At 46.3% G+C, this 22,036-nt stretch overlaps 1 protein-coding gene across 1 annotated transcript; it reads right to left on the reverse strand.

Moving 5' to 3' along the window:
- Positions 1–822: 822 nt before the first annotated feature.
- LOC124038200 (synuclein-like) lies at positions 823–17,264 on the reverse strand. The gene is made up of 5 exons (XM_046353750.1): positions 16,890–17,264; positions 8,405–8,446; positions 8,130–8,257; positions 3,054–3,092; positions 823–2,254 (listed from the first exon to the last, which is right to left on the reverse strand). The coding sequence occupies exons 1-4, from the start codon at positions 17,008–17,010 to the stop codon at positions 3,054–3,056; spliced, it is 330 nt and encodes a 109-aa protein (XP_046209706.1). The 5' UTR covers positions 17,011–17,264; the 3' UTR covers positions 823–2,254.
- Positions 17,265–22,036: the final 4,772 nt, after the last annotated feature.

Raw genomic sequence — 22,036 nt, forward strand, 5'->3', positions numbered from 1 at the left:
TTTTTCTATGTCAAACACTTTTGTTATATTTCTGTCTTCTGGTAGAGCATGGCCCTTGCAAGGCCAGGGTTGTGGGTTTGATCATTCCCACAGAAGGCCATTAAAAATGAAAACCTATCCATTCACTACTACTATACCTATCCATACACTACTATACGTTCCTCTGCTAAATGACTAAAGTGTATATGAAGTGTAATATTGGGACTCAAAGTACATTTCAACTCTAGTTCTGACATGTTTATGTGTGTGTGTGTGTGTGTGTTTGCTATCCCTGGGGAATCACTCTCAGAACCAAATGGAAGTGCAGGGCATGTGGCTTAAATAAGTAATTGCTCTGTTGTTGTTTTCAACTAGAGCCAAGCGGACCACTCTGCTTTTCACAAATCAACACCAGGTGGCAGTCGAGAGTCTGACGACGTTCTGTCTATTACGGGCAGCTGCTCTGCTGTTCGTCTCTCTGCAGGTCATCAGTACACCAGACAAAGAGTCAATAAAGGACCCTGCTCCAATAGCATTGCAGAATGACCATACAGTTTACAGCCCATTTCTTTCTAGAGGCATTCATTAGGCTCCACTGCACAGATAGTCTGGTGAGTATGGAAATAGAAAGGGAAAGAGAGAGAGAAAGATGGAGAGAGAGAGAGAACAAGAGAGAAGACAGAATAATAAAGGAGTAGCCAAGAATATCATGCATGAGAGAAAATGTAAATAATTAAATGAGCAGTCTATTGGTGTTTGCCCCAATTTTGTACTGTGTCAGGCTTGAGCATAATTATTATCCCATAATGAAAGATAATAAAACAAGACAGATACAAACAATCATTTTGGATTTAAATAAAATTGTATTTATTTCAGTTCAGTTGTACTGTTTATAAAAGAAGCAGTCTGCTTTGATGCCAACATATATATTTTGCATTTTTGGATGAACGTGTGTGTCAGTGTGTATGTAACCTCTAATTCTTGGATACGTGTGTGCAATAGGTGAATTTGAATTTGTCTGAGGTTGTGTTTTTAGTCCCAATGAATGTGTGTCTGAGTCTATGTGTCTGGATGTTAGTAAGGCAACACGCAGTCTCGTTTGAGACGGCTTCAAAGGACAAACACCGCGATGGTTTAAAAGACCTGTTCAAGTCACCGAAAGCAGACAGACAGGGGAGGGGGCAGAGGGTACACTGTTGAGTGACCTGTAGGCGTCGCTTGAATGAAGGATCAGAGTGAAAGCATGATGAGGGGGTGGAGAAATTGTATTCCTCGAAGACCAGATGTACGGGATGTCAAGGTATTTGACCTGTCGACTACTCGTATTCACGTCTGAGGTAGGCATGTGCGAGACGGCCTGGGTCATGTGATGGGGGAGCTGTTAATCCATAACTTCACCTTCACTCTGACCCTGAACCCTGTTTGGCAACGCTTTATTTGGATAGTCTGTAGAGTATCGACAGATGGACCATCTATAGACTATCAGTAACATTTCAACTAACTATCTACTAACCCTAACCCGTGTTCTAAACCTAACCCTAGCAGTAACCTTAGCAAGATAGTTTGCTGATCGCATGACCATCTGTAGAGCGTCTACAGATGGAGAATTCCGGGCTATCTAAATAAAGTGTCACCCTCTGTACTGTCACAATAAGGATGAGGGGGCGTCAGGCATTAAGACACGAGGGGTTAAATTAACTCACTTCAAAACACATCTTCATCAACGAACCTGACCAACGCATACACTGACATAAGTACATCTACTGTATAAGTACCGGTGTTACATTATCTGACAGAGTGCACACTACCAGGAAGTCTCACATTGCCAACCATCTCGGAGAGGACTAAAAGTCTTTCTCAATGTCCTGGTGTGTATGCATGTGTGAACTGTATGTTTGTGTATGTGTATGTGTGGTATCGTGTAGGATGACCTGGAGTGGTGGGCAAAGGGAATGGGGGGGGGGGGGTTCACAGTGGTAAGGTGGGTAATAGTCAGGGGGAGGGACATGGACGGTAAAGGTATACGGGGCAGGAATGTGTAGCTTGTATGGTGAGGGATGTCGTGGATGGGGAGGATCTTTCAGAATGTTTAGTTTCCATCGAGTCACACAAAGAAAGCATCAGAGGGGGGGGGGGGGGCACACCGGGGTAGTCCTCCCCAGAAACAAGGGTTGGCAATGGGAGACGAAGGACGAGCAGCATATAACACGGTATTTCTTCCGGAAGAGAGGACGAGGGAGGCTGCTGCAGATCACTGATGTCAGAACCAACACTCCTGAGTTAAGGAGAGAGAAAGAGAGGAAGAAAGGGTAAATGTTGTGAATGAGAGGAGCAAAAGTCACATATTTCCACTGCAGATGGTACACATCAGTACACTTTACGTTCCGATGAAGCGATTACAACGGATAAAGACTATCCAATGTGTCTGTTTAGGCAGAGTGTTGGATTATCTGGCAGTTTTGGTCATCATAACCGCTTGGGTCTTTGAGCTAAGGCTTTTTTCCCCACGGCCTCTCGAGTAAAACGAAACCTTTTCACATTAGTAGATCACTTCTGTTATTTGAACACTAAATCAAATGTCACAGCAATATTAGAACCCCCTTAAAGTGGCAATCAGAGAAATGTACCCACTCTCAGATTCATAGACAGAGCTATGGACGCAAGGACTGACCATCCATGATATCAAAATGATAGTTTTAACCATGTTTTGAGACTGCACAGCGTTTGTTTACATGTCATTTGTTTACAAACGCTGGAGTAAAACAAGCTGATATCTTGAGTTCTGATGGGGTACGACAGTTGAACGAAGCTCACGATGCGTCTATAAGTTATGTTCTTCAAGAATCAATGGGTACATATGATTCATTTCTAAGTCCCAAAGATTGATGTAGCAACCGCTGATTGCCCCTTTAAGCAGTTCACATTAGCATATGGCTATTCCAAGAGGAGATGGGTGTTATACCACCTTACGCCTGGTCATACATAAACACATGCACATAGGTAATACTTCAACACACAAAGCACACACAGAACCCACCCCTTTATACACCTACTGTACAAACAAACACACTCACCTACTGTCCTGCCTGCTCAGCTCCCTGAGAGAAGTCACTCTGTGTGGTACAAACAGAGAATGGGGATCAGCATGTGAATGAATAGATACCGTCTCTACACCTATTGCTGCGGCAGCCGCCTGTTGCCGCTACAGAGGAGGATGGCGATGACAACTTCCTCTGATGCAATATCCAGCTGAGCATGTGAGTAATGGATTTGGAGGAGGGTTAAACTGGAAAGAAATACAGATGTCCGTGTATTTAAACCACGGTTTTGGTTAATAGACATGCACGGGCATCTCTTTAGTAGGGGAGTTGAGGCTTCAATGGGAGAACATGCATTGCGATATTACGGGCTCAGGCACTTAGGAAAAAAGATACGCCCTAGACAGTTTCCTCACGAGTTTATTCATGCCCGACAATTACCTTTGCAATCATCTACTAGGATATCAATTATAATTATGACTCCCGGCATGGTATTATGGTAATAGTTTGGTGAATGGTCTAAAGTTTGATAATCAAGTTTGATTCTGATCATTCATTGCAGTGGCAATATTGCCTGATTTGGTTGTAGAAATGTTAATATAATTAAAGTTATTGCTGTGGGAATAAATATGACCTCAATCCCCAATATTATAATGATTATAATTCATACCGGCAATTCTAGTAGGAACTGACTTTAATCATGTCCTAACCACATAATATATCAGAGACTGAGATTGTGAAAATGAGAGTGATTGTAGCATGTCATCGGGTATGGATATGGTTGTTATACTTGACCTTGCCTCTACTGTACTCTCTCCCACAAAAGGCTTTTAAGTGCCTTTAAAAATGGCACATGACAGAGCTGTGAGAGCGAGACGGAGAGATAGGAGATTGAAAAAGGGAGGGGGTTGAATGTATGTTGTGTAGAGGAGCGATGGACAGATGGTTTGAGCTGTGAATGTAATTACAGATGGATCTTCTTGATTTACATTATAAAGAGCCTGAAAGAAGAAAGGACACACACACACACACACACACACACACACACACACACACACACACACACACACACACACACACACACACACACACACACACACACACACACACACACACACAGCAACCTGGTCTCGGGGCTCAGGGCATTCATATTATTCTGCACGTAAATCGGAGACACTCCATTTAGTATGATATATTACGTTTCGTATGGTAAGTATTCATTTGTGGACGTCCATCACCCATTACGTGAATGGTTAGCTATAAGGGTTAAGGTTAGGGTTAGGGGAAGGGTTAGCTATAAGGGTTAAGGTTAGGGTTTGGGGAAGGGTTAGCTATAAGGGTTAAGGTTAGGGTTAGGGGAAGGGTTAAGGTTAGGGTTAGGGGAAGGGTTAGCTATAAGGGTTAAGGTTAGGGTTAGGGAAGGGTTAGCTATAAGGGTTAGGGTTAGGGAAGGGTTAGCTATAAGGGTTAAGGTTAGGGTTAGGGGAAGGGTTAGCTATAAGGGTTAAGGTTAGGGGAAGGGTTAAGGTTAGGGTTAGGGGAAGGGTTAGCTATAAGCGTTAAGGTTAGGGTTAGGGGAAGGGTTAGCTATAAGGGTTAAGGTTAGGGTTAAGGGAAGGGTTAGCTATAAGGGTTAAGGTTAGGGTTAGGGTTAGGGGAAGGGTTAGCTATAAGGGTTAAGGTTAGGGTTAGGGGAAGGGTTAGCTATAAGGTTAGGGTTAGGGGAAGGGTTAGCTATAAGGGTTAAGGTTAGGGTTAGGGGAAGGGTTAGCTATAAGGGTTAAGGTTAGGGGAAGGGTAAGCTATAAGGGTTAGGGTTAGGGGAAGGGTTAGCTATAAGGGTTAAGGTTAGAGTTAGGGGAAGGGTTAGCTATAAGGGTTAGGGTTAAGGGAAGGGTTAGCTATAAGGGTTAGGGTTAAGGTTAGGGGAAGGGTTAGGGTTAAGGTTAGGGGAAGGGTTAGGGGAAGGTTGGCTAACATGCTAAGTAGTAAAACATGTGTAAGTAAGAAATAAAATGCTAAAGTTGTCAATGATGAGATTTGAACTCTCAACCTTTGGGTTACTAGACGTTCACATTATTGTATATATGTTAACATACCTAACGTAACATATAATACTAATTTGAGTGTCTCGGATTGACATTTACTATGTTACGTCAAGTCTACACATGCACAAATGCACTCATGCCCCCACACACGCATACCCACGCACTCAGGCATACACAAACGTACACTCACCCATGCCTGCATGTTCACCCACAAACACAGAATATAGATTTAGAGTGGAATTAGTCATTTTGCACCCGAGTGGTACAGCGGTCTAAGGCACTGCACCTCAGTGCTAGAGGCGTCACTACAGACCCTGGTTTGATCCATGGGCTGTATCACAACCGGCCGTGATCGGAAGTCCCATTGGGCGCCGCACAATTGGCCCAGCGTCATCCAGGGTTAGGGGAGGGTTTGGCTGGGATAGGCCATCATTGTAAAATAAGAATTTGTTCTTAACTGACTTGCCTAGTTAAATAAAGGTGAAATAAAATCTGCATATCTAAGCATGCATCTTGAGCAGTCTGGATCCTCCTGACTGGTCATTCTTTTCTTTGTTTTTAAGGAACATAATATGCTTCTCTGCATATCTGCTATGATCTCTGGGTAAAAGATGGGAGAAAGGAATGTGAGTCTTATTCACTACATTTAGCTTCATTTTCCAAAGTCCGCCAACCTAGTTAGACAAGCTAGCTACTCTAACTTGATTGATAGCCTGAAATGGCTTCTTGGTAGCTAGTTATGAGGTTGGGAGATTGGATCTATCTGGGCTAGCTAAAGCCAACTTCATCACATTGCTAGGTGGCTATTAGTATTACAGAGAAACAAACAAACAAAAGAAATTGTAAATACATGTTTTAAAACAAGACAAATCTGAGGGAGCACGTGCCCCTGTGCCCCTGTGCCCCTGTGCCCGTGCCCCCTCTGGGCATGATGCCTCAGATTGTAATATAGCGGGGACACAGCTGCTGTATCTTCACTGCAGTACAAACGACCACAACACAATAATGAATAGAGTATTCATACTCTACCTTGACATGTGTTGTGTTATTTCATGTATATTTCATGTATATGCATAGAAAACAATTACACGGTCTACATTCCTTTGAATTCAATGTATGATTTGTGATTGGAAATGTTTTCTCAATGTGAACATAAATTCCCAGCTTGAGGAAATATTAGCTCATTTGGAGCTGACCGGTCGCACGCCCACCTGTCCACCCTCAAACCAACCAGCACCCAATCACCACTGCTGCCTACCTGCCAGCACCCAATCACTACTGTTGCCTACCTGCCAGCACCCAATCACTACTGTTGCCTACCTGCCAGCACCCAATCACTACTGTTGCCTACCTGCCAGCACCCAATCACTACTGTTGCCTACCTGCCAGCACCCAATCACTACTGTTGCCTACCTGCCAGCACCCAATCACTACTGCTGCCTACCTGCCAGCACCCAATCACCACTGCTGCCTACCTGCCAGCACCCAATCACTACTGTTGCCTACCTGCCAGCACCCAATCACTACTGTTGCCTACCTGCCAGCACCCAATCACTACTGCTGCCTACCTGCCAGCACCCAATCACTACTGTTGCCTACCTGCCAGCACCCAATCACTACTGTTGCCTACCTGCCAGCACCCAATCACTACTGTTGCCTACCTGCCAGCACCCAATCACTACTGTTGCCTACCTGCCAGCACCCAATCACTACTGTTGCCTACCTGCCAGCACCCAATCACTACTGTTGCCTACCTGCCAGCACCCAATCACTACTGTTGCCTACCTGCCAGCACCCAATCACTACTGTTGCCTACCTGCCAGCACCCAATCACTACTGTTGCCTACCTGCCAGCACCCAATCACTACTGTTGCCTACCTGCCAGCACCCAATCACTACTGTTGCCTACCTGCCAGCACCCAATCACTACTGTTGCCTACCCGCCAGCACCCAATCACTAATGTTGCCTACCTGCCAGCACCCAATCACTACTGTTGCCTACCTGCCAGCACCCAATCACTACTGTTGCCTACCTGCCAGCACCCAATCACTACTGTTGCCTACCTGCCAGCACCCAATCACTACTGTTGCCTACCTGCCAGCACCCAATCACTACTGTTGCCTACCTGCCAGCAACCAATCACTACTGTTGCCTACCTGCCAGCACCCAATCACTACTGTTGCCTACCTGCCAGCACCCAATCACCACTGCTGCCTACCTGCCAGCACCCAATCACTACTTTTGCCTACCTGCCAGCACCCAATCACTACTGTTGCCTACCTGCCAGCACCCAATCACTACTGTTGCCTACCTGCCAGCACCCAATCACTACTGTTGCCTACCTGCCAGCACCCAATCACTACTGTTGCCTACCTGCCAGCACCCAATCACTACTGTTGCCTACCTGCCAGCACCCAATCACTACTGTTGCCTACCTGCCAGCACCCAATCACTCCTATAGACGACTGTACCAGCCAGCATCCAAGTTGACAGCGTATTACTGCATATAAAGGCATGGTGCTTCAATGAGAAGAAGACAATAAATGCAGCAAGCATCATGCCGTGCATTCATTCATTCATTCATTCTACGAAACTATCCACCACACACCCCTTCAGAACCAGAACCAGCCACCTCAGGCTTAGTGTCCAGAGCTACAGCTTCTTCCTGTTCCTGCCAGACACAACAGTTATGGGTGGAAGGAGAAGAAATGATACAAGTTACCAACCATACGCACAGATAGACACACACAAACATAAAAGACACAAGCAAGCGTTGATCCTTTTCCTCTGCATTCCTTATAACAGAGACACTAAAATCAGAGATATGCACACAAACATTAATACGCCAAGTCAACTTGGAAAAATCTGTCTTTTTGAGACCAGGATAAGATTGTTGAAGGATGGACCTGTTGAAGTCTCTACTCCTGTAATCGCAAGGCTGATCTCAAGTCTGTTATAACTGTCTCTATTCCAACCACCTCCAACTGTCCAGCCCACAGTTCCCCGTAGTGGAGAGGGGTTTGTAATAATCTTCACAATATAAAAAGACAGGATGTGACTCACCTGGTTCACCAATCCGGAGTTCACCGCTGCGTTCTCCATCCCTTCCACTGTTTGCTGAGACAGCTCATTGGCTCCGGCGACCGTTGCGTCCCCGACAATATTGGCTTGGTCAGTTGTTCTCTGGGCCACTGGGAGAAGGGGGACAGGGGGTTGTCACACTCTGTCCTCGGAGAACCGATGTTTCACCTCAGAATTTGGTTTGTGAAAAAAGCCTGATCCCTGTATACTTATGAAATGTAGCGCAGGATACTTTCTGTGGGTAGTGTTGCGTTTACCTGTGTTCACACCTGCTACCATTCCGTCCTTTGTCTTGTTCCCTGTAAAGGAGAGAAACAGATGCTAGATGATTTATGTTTAAATGACGTTTCTCAAACTCCAAGTACTGTAAAATCGGACAAAACGGAGTTGCTAGTACTCGGTCCGAAGAAACAAAGAGATCTGCTTTTGGATCTGACAATTAATCTTGATGATTGTACAGTCGTCTCAAATAAAACTGTGAAGGACCACGGCGTTACTCTGGACCCTGATCTCTCTTTTGACGAACATATCGAAAATGTTTAAAGGGCAGCTTTTTTTCCATCATCGTAACACTGCAAAAATCTGAAACTTTTTGTCCAAAAATTATGAAGAAAGGCTAATCCATGCTTTTGTCACTTCTAGATTAGACTACTGCAATGCTCTACTCTCCGGCTACCCGGATAAAGCACTAAATATACTTCAGTTAGTGCGAAACACAGCTGCTAGAATCCTGACTAGAACCAAAATATTTGATCATATTACTCCATTGCTAGCCTCTCTACATTGGCTTTGTGTTAGGCTAGGGCTGATTTCAAGGTTTTACTGCTATGCTACAAAGCATTACATGGGCTTGCTCCTACCTATCTCTCCCATTTAGTCCTGCCTTACATACCTACGTGTACGCTACGGTCAGAAGACGCAGGCCTCATTGTCCCTAGAATTTCTAAGCAAACACCTTGAGGCAGGGTTTTATCCTATAGAGCTCCTTTTTTATGGTCTCGACCATAAAGTCATTACTGAAGACTCATATTTTCCGTTGGTCCTATGATTGAGTGTAGTCTGGCCCAGGGGTGCAAATGTGAACCACAAGGAAGTAGAGCGACGAACCACCCTTGATTTCTCTGCCTGGTCGGCTCCTCTCTCTCCCCTGGGATTCTCTGCCTCTGACCCTATTATGGGGGCTGAGTCACTGGCTTACTAGTGCTCTTCCGTACCGTCCCTCGGAGGGGTGCGTCACTTGAGTGGGTTTTATCTTGGTCTTATCCTGGTCACAGACGTGATTTTCCTGTCCGGTTTTGCGCCTCCTCGGGCTCGTGCGGTGGAGGAGATCTTTGTGGGAGTAAACTCAGCCTCGTCTTAGGGTAGTAAGTTGATGATCTGTTGATATCCCTCTAGTGGTGTGGGGGCTGTGCTTTGGCAAAGTGGGTGGGGTTATAACCTGCCTGGTTGGCCCTATCGTCGGACGGGGCCACAGTGTCCCCTGACCCACCCCTGTCTCAGTCTCCAATATCTATGTTGTAATAGTCTATGTGCCGGGGGGCTAGGATCAGTCTGTTATATCTGGTGTTCTCCTGTCTTATCTGGTGTCCTGTGTGAATTTACGTATGCTCCCGCAAATTCTCTCTCTCTCTCTCTCTCTCTCTCTCTCTCTCTCTCTCTCTCTCTCTCTCTCTCTCTCTCTCTCTCGGCCTGATGACTCCTGGCTGTACCCAGTCCAACTGGTCATGCTGCTGCTCCTGTTTCAACTGCTCTGCCTGTGGCTAGGGAACCCTGCCATGTTCACCGGACATTCTACGTTCGACTCTCTCTCTTTCTACCACACCTGCTGTCTCGACCTCTGAATGCTCGGCTAGGAAAAGCCAACTGACATTTACTCCTGAGGTACTGACCTGTTGCACCCTCTACAACCACTGATTATTATTTGACCCTGCTGTTCATCTATAAACGTTTGAACATCTAGAAAAACACTCTGGCCTTAAATGGCCATGTACTCTTATAATCTCCACCCGGCACATCCAGAAGAGGACTGGCCACCCCTCAGAGCTTGGTTCCTCTCTCGATGGATTAACATTGGATGGGGGCACTCAGCTTCCAAATCAAAAGGCAAATTGGAATAACTTAGCGAGGACACCAGGATCAACATCTCCAGGCTTCCCTAACACTTCAATACTTGATGAATTAGGCACAGAGAATCAGTCTCCCTCTCTAATGGTTATTACATAGGGCCAGATCCTTGTTGTCTGTTCTAAGAGCAATGGGTTCTGCTCAGCTGGTCCAGTATTGTCTGTTCTCTCCCAGGCTCTGTCACAGTGCTCTGCTCTGTCTCTCTGGGCCCTCTGGAGCTCAGCCCATCTCTGGCTCACAAAGACTCCTTGAGGAGAGAAAAGGTCAGCCATTCCTTCAGCCATAGAGCTGTATGGGTTGAGGCCTGCTGGCCGGCCAAACCCACTCAACCTCCTCAATACAACTTGCATGGAGCATTGGAGTGGATCTCTCACCCCCCCTCTCTCTCTCTCTCTCTCTCTCTCTCTCTCTCTCTCTCTCTCTCTCTCTCTCTCTCTCTCTCTCTCTCTGTCTCTCTCTCTCTCTCTCTCTCTCTCTCTCTCTCTCTACCTCTCTCTCTCTACCTCTCTCTCTCTCTCTCTCTCTCTCTCTCTCTCTCTCTCTCTCTCTCTCTCTCTCTCTCTCTCTCTCTCTCTACCTCTCATGCAAATCACCAGCACAACAAGACGTTGCTCTGTTCCCCCTGCTGACCCTTTGAGCTGGGCGTTTTTGAAAATCCCTCCCCAGTCCCCACACAAACACATCGCTCAAGTCAAGCGTGTCATTGTTATTTAACTCCCTACACAACAATGGGCTAATTTAGTACAAGGGACATGGAAATTGCCATGAGCTAAAGTCCAACTGTCCAATGTAGAACACAGGAAAAAACACAGACACAGGAGCCAGGCTATTGTATTGTTAATGCTGTAAAATCAATAGAGAGGTAACATCAGCAGGCAGCCATCAATGTTGTAACTTGATGTCAGTTTTCGTGAGGAATCTAACATGACTTCATATCAGCAGAGAGACATTGTGACTGTGGCTACAGTTACCTCCTCTGCACCTGAGATGGTAAATACTGTTACTATAATACATTACTACACACCCACAAAACATCCTGTTCGCGTGTTTATATTCAAAGATAACAACTGAAACACAGGACCTCATTGTCTCATCAGAATGCTATAGCATCTTTGATTCTGTGTGTAGTAATCTCGGCACTCAGAAGCAAATCTCACATGCGTGCTGGCCAGCTAAATGTTTTGTCTGCCATGAGAGATGTATTGGTGGGTTTCATTGCATTTTCTTCTCCCTCTCTCTCTCTCTCTCTCGCTCTCTCGCTCTCTCTCTCTCTCGCTCTGTCTCTTCTCACTGTTTCTGATTCATCTACACACATCTTAATCCTTCTATGGTAAGATGGTGCTTATTCTGTAACCATAAGAAGAAAGAGGGAGTGGGAAGGCAGCGGACGAATGAGGAGGAGGAATAAGAAATATTGCATTTTAACATTGTTTATCAATTGAAAGACACACACTGTACAGCTCAGTTATCGTTTGATGAACAAAAGAACACTGTGGCTAAATTAATGGAGAGCAGTACAATCCAGACATAATGGGATCATTACTAACCATTGTGTGTGTGTGTGTGTGTGTGCACATGTTTGTGTGTGTGTGTGTGTGTGTAGACATACATACGCAACTGTGTGTGTGTGTGTGTACATGCGTACGTGCAACTGTGTGTGTGTGTGATGGCGGTAGTGGTGGTAGTATATTCACGTCTCAGCTGTGATGTGGGGGGACACTCTGGCACACTGTGACCTCTCATCTGTGATTGTAGGAGACAGCCTGTGCCCTCCCTCCCTCCTCTCAGTTCTGCACACTCCCTGTCCTGGAGCACTGGGCCTCGTGACTGTCTGCCACCCACCCAGCAGCAGCTGAGCATCACATACACACACCAATATAGATACATGCCTGCACCATTGCACACACCCACACATATATATATATATATATATATATATATATATATATATATATATATATATATATATATATATATATATATATATATAAACAACACATAATGCACCTGGTCAATGCCTAGTATGTTGTAATAAGTCCATACCACAGGAGGCTGCTACCATTCCACTGATTCCGCTCCAGCCATTAGCACCAGCATCCTGTGGACCACACAGTAGTGAATTCACACTAGATCGCCTCACACGATAGTACACTGCGTACAGACATCAGTCAATCCCGCACTCACTGAATAAAGTGCTCACACTCAAACAGATGAACGTAGTCAACAAACACAGGCACGGGCAGACATGGACACACACCCACACACACACACACAGGATAAGGGCTCACTGAGAGGCTGTGCAGATAAACAGAGGCAGCAGATCAGGGTTAGGGGGGATTCGTGACAAATCTCCTCCTTTAAAAAAAAAACATAATCCATTCTCTCTTACACTCTGTAGATGACTCACGCAGTAACGTGTGTGATGGAGGCCTGGTGGGGCTTGGCTGTGTGTAAAAGCCTCAGTATGCTCTGCACGCTCAACTGCTCCAACAGCACTGTCTCAGAGCACTCAGTTGTTTGATCACATATCTGATGGGGAGGTGGGGGGGGGGGGGGGTAGTACGCTACACCCTTCTCTCTCAGAAGAAGGGGAAAGAACAATGAAGATGAAAAAATAAAGGAGAATAGACCGACATGTAGCTTGGTCATGCTGATGAGATATCTGGCTGTGCAGTAGAGGTTCAATGATCTCTTTACAGTGCTGTGAAGATCAATACACCAATGAAATGTGATGGGCTCTGCCCTCTGTGGCTGAATGGCTCCACCAGGTCGTTCAGCAGAACGGCGTGGATGACAGACCGCCTCCGTGTGGTGGGGATGATTTATGATGATGGATGAAGATGGATACAGCCTCCTCTATCTCTGCTTATTGACATCCAATGAATGATAATCCCACGAACTGGATTCTGAGTGCACCACCCACTCATTCATAATCTCGTTCCCTCGCTCTCATTCTCTCATCTCTCTTTCTCTGCCTCTCTCTCTTTTTCTTTTTTCTTCCCATCCTCTTCTCCTCCCCCCAGGAATCACGTCACTCTCAAATGTTTCATTTATTAATTCATTTATCCTTTCCCTCTTGTTCTCCTTCGTTCTCTACCATTTCCTCTCCGCCCCTCTTCTCTAGGTTGTTAGTGCTGTAATCTGGTACCCAGACACTTCCGCCCAAATGTGTGAAGAGTCTGGTGGACCAACTCGTCAAACTTGGCCTTCGTTCTCCAACTGGCGGCACTCGAGCCGAATTTGGCCAGCGGGTGGTTTCAGTTGGCCCTACAAGTTTCATTTTTTATTTTCTTATTTTCATTGATGGACATCAAATGTAAAAACATCAGGAAATGAAGTGATTTTAATTCAAGAAATCTCTTCAACTATTCCCACGCATAATATGGAGACGTGATTGTATACAAATGTAAGAATGGTTTGAAATGATTATATTTTAGTCAAATATTATACATGTTTGGGCTTCTTGAGGTCAATTTGCAGTCTACAAATGATTTTTAATTATGTTCCGGACCCCCAAATGATGACAAATACAATATATATACAAAAGCATGTGGACACCCCTTCAAATTAGTGGATTTGGCTATTTCAGCCACACCCGTTGCTGACAGGTGTATACAATTGAGCACAAAGCTATGTTCCAACATCTATTTGAAAGACTTCTCTGAAGGCTGTTATAGCAACAATGGGGGAACCAACTCCATATTAATGCTCATTTTGGAATGAGATTTTTGATGAGCAGGTGTCCACATAATTTTGGTCATGTAGTGTACTTTTCTTAATAGGTCACGCCCATAGAATTCTATGGCCACTCCCACTAAGGCCAACTTTGAATTGTTGATATCTGTATGAATCAGTGTTCTAATGTGTCAGTGTTCTGTATGAATCAGTGTTATAATGTCTCAATGTTCTGTTTGAATCAGTGTTCTAATGTGTCAGTGTTCTGTATGAATCAGTGTTCTAATGTCTCAGTGTTCTGTATGAATCAGTGTTCTAATGTCTCAGTGTTCTGTATGAATCAGTGTTCTAATGTGTCAGTGTTCTGTATGGATCAGTGTTCTAATGTCTCAGTGTTCTGTATGGATCAGTGTTCTAATGTCTCAGTGTTCTGTATGGATCAGTGTTCTAATGTCTCAGTGTTCTGTATGAATCAGTGTTCTAATGTGTCAGTGTTCTGTATGAATCAGTGTTCTAATGTGTCAGTGTTCTGTATGGATCAGTGTTCTAATGTCTCAGTGTTCTGTATGGATCAGTGTTCTAATGTCTCAGTGTTCTGTATGAATCAGTGTTCTAATGTGTCAGTGTTCTGTATGGATCAGTGTTCTAATGTCTCAGTGTTCTGTATGGATCAGTGTTCTAATGTGTCAGTGTTCTGTATGAATCAGTGTTCTAATGTGTCAGTGTTCTGTATGGATCAGTGTTCTAATGTCTCAGTGTTCTGTATGAATCAGTGTTCTAATGTGTCAGTGTTCTGTATGAATCAGTGTTCTAATGTGTCAGTGTTCTGTATGGATCAGTGTTCTAATGTCTCAGTGTTCTAATGTTTCAGTGTTCTAATGTCTCAGTGTTCTAATGTGTCAGTGTGTCAGTTCTAATGTGTCAGTTCTTTGGCTGTCCACATAGGTGAATCCTTTGAAGAACCCTTTTTGGTTCCTGGTAGAACCCTTTTGGTTCCAGGTAGAATCATTTTGAGTTCAATGAAGAACCCTTTCCGCAGAGGGTTCTACAGGGAACCCGAGAGGGTTCTAGCAAGAGGGTCATGCTGGTCATTTATGAACATTTGAACATCTTGGCCATGTTCTGTTATAATCTCCACCCGGCACAGCCAGAAGAGGACTGGCCACCCCACATAGCCTGGTTCGTCTCTAGGTTTCTTCCTAGGTTTTGGCCTTTCTAGGGAGTTTTTCCTAGCCACCGTGCTTCTACACCTGCATTGCTTGCTGTTTGGGGTTTTAGGCTGGGTTTCTGTACAGCACTTTGAGATATCAGCTGATGTACGAAGGGCTATATAAATACAATTTGATTTGATTGATTCTGATAAAGTTTATCCTATGGGGACAGCCGAAGAACCCCTTTGGAACCCTTTTTTCTTAGAACGTATGTGTCAGTGTTCTGTATGTGCCAGTGGTGCTCAGGGCTGCAGAGCTGGGCTGTGCTATATTGTGCTGTGTTGGGTTGGGCTGGGTTGGGCTGTGCTATATTGTGCTGTGTTGGGTTGGGCTGGGTTGGGCTGTGCTATATTGTGCTGTGTTGGGTTGGGCTGGGTTGGGCTGTGCTATATTGTGCTGTGTTGGGTTGGGCTGTGCTATATTGTACTGTGTTGGGTTGGGCTGGGTTGGGCTGTGCTATATTGTGCTGTGTTGGGTTGGCCTGTGCTATATTGTACTGTGTTGGGTTGGGCTGTGTTGGGTTGGGCTGGGTTGGGTTGGGCTGTGCTATATTGTACTATGTTGGGTTGGGCTGTGCTATATTGTACTGTGTTGGGTTGGGCTGGGTTGGGCTGGGTTGGGATGGGCTGTGCTATATTGTGCTGTGTTGGGTTGGGCTGGGTTGGGCTGTGCTATATTGTGCTGTGTTGGGTTGGGCTGTGCTATATTGTGCTGTGTTGGGTTGGGCTGGGTTGGGTTGGGCTGGGTTGACGGGGGGTCCAACAGTAGAGCTGCATTAGTCACTCTGAGAATCCGAGACGCCCATGTTAAATCTCACTGCTGCAGCGGGCTGACAGCCAGGTGGGTGGTACAGCAGAGATGAGCTGATCTGAACTATACTCAGAATCATAGACCTCTCCCCAGCACCACTATACTTTATTATCACATATGCACCGATTGGGGAAAATATGTGAACACACACACAATACAATCACCTCCCAGTGCTCTACAATAGGATTTTCTCATCCATATCCCCCTGTCACATTAAGTGGGTGTACTGTATGTGTAACAGGTGTATGTGTGTGCGTGTGCGTGTGCGTGCGTGCGTGCGTGCGTGCGTATGTGTATGTGTATGTGTGTGTGTGTGTGTGTGTGTGTGTGTGTGTGTGTGTGTGTGTGTGTGTGTGTGTGTGTGTGTGTGTGTGTGTGTGTGTGTGTGTGTGGTGTGTGTGTGTGTATGACCATCAATATTGTTTGTCAACGTTCTGTTGGTCATTACACTCTACATAATGAATAGAGTACCTCAGTACCACTCAACCAGACTTTTCCCTCTTTGAATAGAACATCTCTTGCCTGAGGCATATGCAATCTAAAATACGTCAATATCTTTCTCTCCCTTTCTGACCCTTTTTTCTGCTTTTCTCCATTGTCTTGCCTTCAGTCCTTTGCCATCATTCTCCTTTTCTTGTTCAACGTTCCCTTCCTTTCTGAATCCATGTTTCCATCACCAGCCATATTTAGCCCTGCCTGGTTGTCTGTCCCATTTTATTCAAACCTTGCAGAACAATTAGTGCACTCACCCATCCCTCACACATCACTCATCCATCAAATACAAGCACACCAGGAGGGCTTCACAGGATCAAAATGTAAGCCAGATTATCCCACATAAAAACTGTGATGTACTATTTTCAGCTAACCCTCTCCGCCGCTGCCTATCCTCCACACCTTTCCCCATCATCACTCCTGTACTCACCCACATACATTACCCCCTCCTTGGTTTTGGCAGCTGCCCCCTCCACCCCTGCCTTGGTCTTCTCCGCTGCAGCCACCGCGCCTTCCTTGGCCATGGAGAATCCCTTCTTCAGGTAATCCATGCTGGTCTGCTGTTACAGGGCTGTGTCTTTTAGCTGGCTCTGGCTGTGTCTTGGAGCTGGTAGATGAGGTTGCTCGGTGTGCCCTTCTGTGCCTGCGTGTGTGTCTGCGTGTGTGTGAGCGCGCCTGAGGTTGTGTCTCTGCGTGGTAGGTGGGTGTGTGCACGAGTGTATGTGCATGCGCTGCTCTTATGAGAGAGAGAGCGAGAGAGAGAGAGAGACAGAGAGCGAGAGAGGGGATGGACTGATCTGTGCTGCTGAGGCAGATTGGGACACCCTTAACAAGGAGAGCAGCTGAGCGAATGAAATGGAGAGAGGGGGGGGTAGAGGGGGGGAGGGAGGGACATGGGGAGAGAGATGGAGAGAGGGGGAGAAAGAAAGAGCAAGTGGGTGAGGAATGCAGAGATGGATGCTGCAGTGTTGCTCAGTTATGCTGCCCCATTTCTTCTGCTGTCATGCACACAGAGGCACAAATACACTCACAGGTTTAGTGGATAATTCAAACCTGGAATGACACATTTGAAATGCTATTCAACACCAAAACTGCAAATTCTCTGCTCCCCCTCTTTCATTACCCCCCTAAGATTCAATGACATGCCATCCTCAGCAGTATGCGATACAGATACTGATATGATGCAATGTAATATAGCAGTAAGATATATGATCTTACACTTTAATGCCCAATTTGATTTAAAAAAATAGTTTTGTGAAGTTTACAACACATCAAACAGTACATATAAATCAAAACTGGATAGTCTTCAGAGAAGGGAGGGGTTGAGTGGAGCTGAAGGATGGGAGGGGTTGAGTGGAGCTGATGGATGGGAGGGGTTGAGTGGAGCTGATGGATGGGACTAAAAATAAACAAAAGATAACTCATGTAAAATAAGCTGCGTCTGAAAATGTTTTATATAATATGTAAACTCAGCAACAAAAAAAAAAGAAACGTCCTCTCGCTGTCAACTGCGTTGATTTTCAGCAAACTTAGCATGTGTAAATATTTGTATGAACATAACAAGATTCATCAACTGAGACATAAACTGAACAAGTTCCACAGATATGTGACTAACAGAAATGGAATAATGTGTCCCTGAACAAAGGGGGGGGGGGGGGGGGGTCAAAATCAAAAGTAACAGTCAGTATCTGGTGTGGCCACCAGCTGCATTAAGTACTGCAGTGCATCTCTTCCTCATGGACTGCATCAGATTTGCCAGTTCTTGCTGTAAGATTTTACCCAACTCTTCCACCAAGGCACCTGCAAGTTCCCGGACATTTCTGTGGGAAATGGGCCGATCCAACAGGTCCCAGACGTGCTCAATGGAATTGAGATCCGGGCTCTTCGCTGTCCATGGCAGAACACTGACATTCCTGTCTTGCAGGAAATCACGCACAGAATGAGCAGTATAGCTGGTGGCATTGTCATGCTGGAGGGTTATGTCAGGATGAGCCTGCAGGAAGGTCACCACATGAGGGAGGAGGATGTCTTTCCTGTAACGCACAGCGTTGAGATTGCCTGCAATGACAACAATCCCAGTCCGATGATGCTGTGACACGAGCCCCAGCAATGACGGACCCTCTAAATCGATCCCGCTTCAGAGTACAGGCCTCGGTGTAACGCTCATTCCTTCGACAGTAAACGCGAATCTGACCATTACCCCGGTGAGACAAAACCACGACTCGTCACTGAAGAGCACTTTTTGCCAGTCCTGTCTGGTCCAGCGATGGTGGGTTTGTGCCCATAGGACGATGTTGCCGGTGATGTCTGGTGAGGACCTGCCTTACTACAGGCCTACAAGCCCTCAGTCCAGCCTTCCTCAGCCTATTGCGGACAGTCTGAGCACTGATGGAGGGATTGTGCGTTCCTGGTGTAACTCGGGCAGTTGTTGTTGCCATCCTGTGGAGGTAATATATAATATAATAATATAATAATATATGCCATTTAGCAGACGCTTTTATCCAAAGCGACTTACAGTCATGTGTGCATACATTCTACGTATGGGTGGTTCCGGGGATCGAACCCACTACCCTGGCGTTACAAGCGCCATGCTCTACCAACTGAGCTGTTACAAGTGGTCTGCCATTGCGAGGACGATCAGCTGTCCATCCTGTCTCCCTGTAGCTCTGTCTTAGGCGTCTCACAGTACGGACATTGGAACTTATTGGCCTGGCCACATCTGCAGTCCTCGTCTCTCCTTGCTGGATGCCTAAGGCATGTTCACGCAGATGAGCAGGGACCCTGGACATCTTTCTTTTTGTGTTTTTCAGAGTCAGTAGAAAGGCCTCTTTAGTGTCCTAAGTTTTCATAACTGTGACATGAATTGCCTACGGTCTGTAAGCTGTTAGTGTCTTAACGACCGTTCCACAGGTGCATGTTCATAAATTGTTTATGGTTCATTGAACACACATTTACATTACATTTAAGTCATTTAGCAGACGCTCTTATCCAGAGCGACTTACAAATTGGTGCGTTCACCTTATGACATCCAGTGGAGCAGCCACTTTACAATAGTGCATCTAGATCTTTTAAGGGGGGAGGGTGAGAAGGATTACTTTATCCTATCCTAGGTATTCCTTAAAGAGGTGGGGTTTCAGATGTCTCCGGAAGGTGGTGATTGACTCCGCTGTCCTGACGTCGTGAGGGAGTTTGTTCCACCATTGGGGGGCCAGAGCAGCGAACAGTTTTGACTGGGCTGAGCGGGAACTGTACTTCCTCAGTGGTAGGGAGGCGAGCAGGCCAGAGGTGGATGAACGCAGTGCCCTTGTTTGGGTGTAGGGCCTGATCAGCGCCTGGAGGTACTGAGGTGCCGTTCCCCTCACAGCTCCGTAGGCAAGCACCATGGTGCTTACTGGAAACTGGAAACCATTTATCCGGAGGCTGCATTCATTGTAGCTGGGGATTTTAACAAAGCCAATCTGAAAATAAGACTCCCTAAATTTTATCAGCATATCGATTGCGCAATCAGGGGTGGTAAAACCTTGGATCATTGTTACTCTAACTTCCGCGACGCATATAAGGCCCTGCCCCGCCCCCCTTTCGGAAAAGCTGACCACGATTCCATTTTGCTGATCCCTGCCTACAGGCAGAAATTAAAACAAGAGGCTCCCACGCTGAGGTCTGTCCAACGCTGGTCAGACCAAGCTGACTCTACACTCCAAGACTGCTTCCATCACGTGGACTGGGACATGTTTCGTATTGCGTCAGATGGAAATATTGACGAATACGCTGATTCGGTGTGCGAGTTCATTAGAACGTGCGTCGAAGATGTCGTTCCCATAGCAACGATAAAAACATTCCCTAACCAGAAACCGTGGATTGATGGCAGCATTTGCGTGAAACTGAAAGCGCGAACCACTGCTTTTAATCAGGGCAAGGTGTCTGGCAACATGACTGAATACAAACAGTGCAGCTATTCCCTCCGCAAGGCTATTAAACAAGCTAAGCGTCAGTACAGAGACAAAGTGGAATCTCAATTCAATGGCTCAGACACAAGAGGCATGTGGCAGGGTCTACAGTCAATCACGGACTACAAGATGAAATCCAGCCCAGTCACGGACCAGGATGTCTTGCTCCCAGGCAGACTAAATAACTTTTTTGCCCGCTTTGAGGACAATACAGTGCCACTGACACGGCCTGCAACGGAAACATGCGGTCTCTCCTTCACTGCAGCCGAGGTGAGTAAGACATTTAAACGTGTTAACCCTCGCAAGGCTGCAGGCCCAGACGGCATCCCCAGCCGCGCCCTCAGAGCATGCGCAGACCAGCTGGCCGGTGTGTTTACGGACATATTCAATCAATCCCTATACCAGTCTGCTGTTCCCACATGCTTCAAGAGGGCCACCATTGTTCCTGTTCCCAAGAAAGCTAAGGTAACTGAGCTAAACGACTACCGCCCCGTAGCACTCACTTCCGTCATCATGAAGTGCTTTGAGAAACTAGTCAAGGACCATATTACCTCCACCCTACCTGACACCCTAGACCCACTCCAATTTGCTTACCGCCCAAATAGGTCCACAGACGATGCAATCTCAACCACACTGCACACTGCCCTAACCCACCTGGACAAGAGGAATACCTATGTGAGAATGCTGTTCATCGACTACAGCTCGGCATTCAACACCATAGTACCCTCCAAGCTCGTCATCAAGCTCGAGACCCTGGGTCTCGACCCCGCCCTGTGCAACTGGGTACTGGACTTCCTGACGGGCCGCCCCCAGGTGGTGAGGGTAGGCAACAACATCTCCTCCCCGCTGATCCTCAACACGGGGGCCCCACAAGGGTGCGTTCTGAGCCCTCTCCTGTACTCCCTGTTCACCCACGACTGCGTGGCCACGCACGCCTCCAACTCAATCATCAAGTTTGCGGACGACACAACAGTGGTAGGCTTGATTACCAACAACGACGAGACGGCCTACAGGGAGGAGGTGAGGGCCCTCGGAGTGTGGTGTCAGGAAAATAACCTCACACTCAACGTCAACAAAACTAAGGAGATGATTGTGGACTTCAGGAAACAGCAGAGGGAACACCCCCTATCCACATCGATGGAACAGTAGTGGAGAGGGTAGCTAGTTTTAAGTTCCTCGGCATACACATCACAGACAAACTGAATTGGTCCACTCACACTGACAGCGTCGTGAAGAAGGCGCAGCAGCGCCTATTCAACCTCAGGAGGCTGAAGAAATTCGGCTTGTCACCAAAAGCACTCACAAACTTCTACAGATGCACAATCGAGAGCATCCTGGCGGGCTGTATCACCGCCTGGTACGGCAACTGCTCCGCCCTCAACCGTAAGGCTCTCCAGAGGGTAGTGAGGACTGCACAACGCATCACCGGGGGCAAACTACCTGCCCTCCAGGACAACTACACCACCCGTTGTTACAGGAAGGCCATAAAGATCATCAAGGACATCAACCACCCGAACCACTGCCTGTTCACCCCGCTATCATCCAGAAGGCGAGGTCAGTACAGGTGCATCAAAGCTGGGACCGAGAGACTGAAAAACAGCTTCTATCTCAAGGCCATCAGACTGTTAAA

This window comes from Oncorhynchus gorbuscha, linkage group LG06 (genome assembly GCF_021184085.1).
Source record: "Oncorhynchus gorbuscha isolate QuinsamMale2020 ecotype Even-year linkage group LG06, OgorEven_v1.0, whole genome shotgun sequence".
Taxonomy (NCBI): Eukaryota; Metazoa; Chordata; class Actinopteri; order Salmoniformes; family Salmonidae; genus Oncorhynchus; species Oncorhynchus gorbuscha.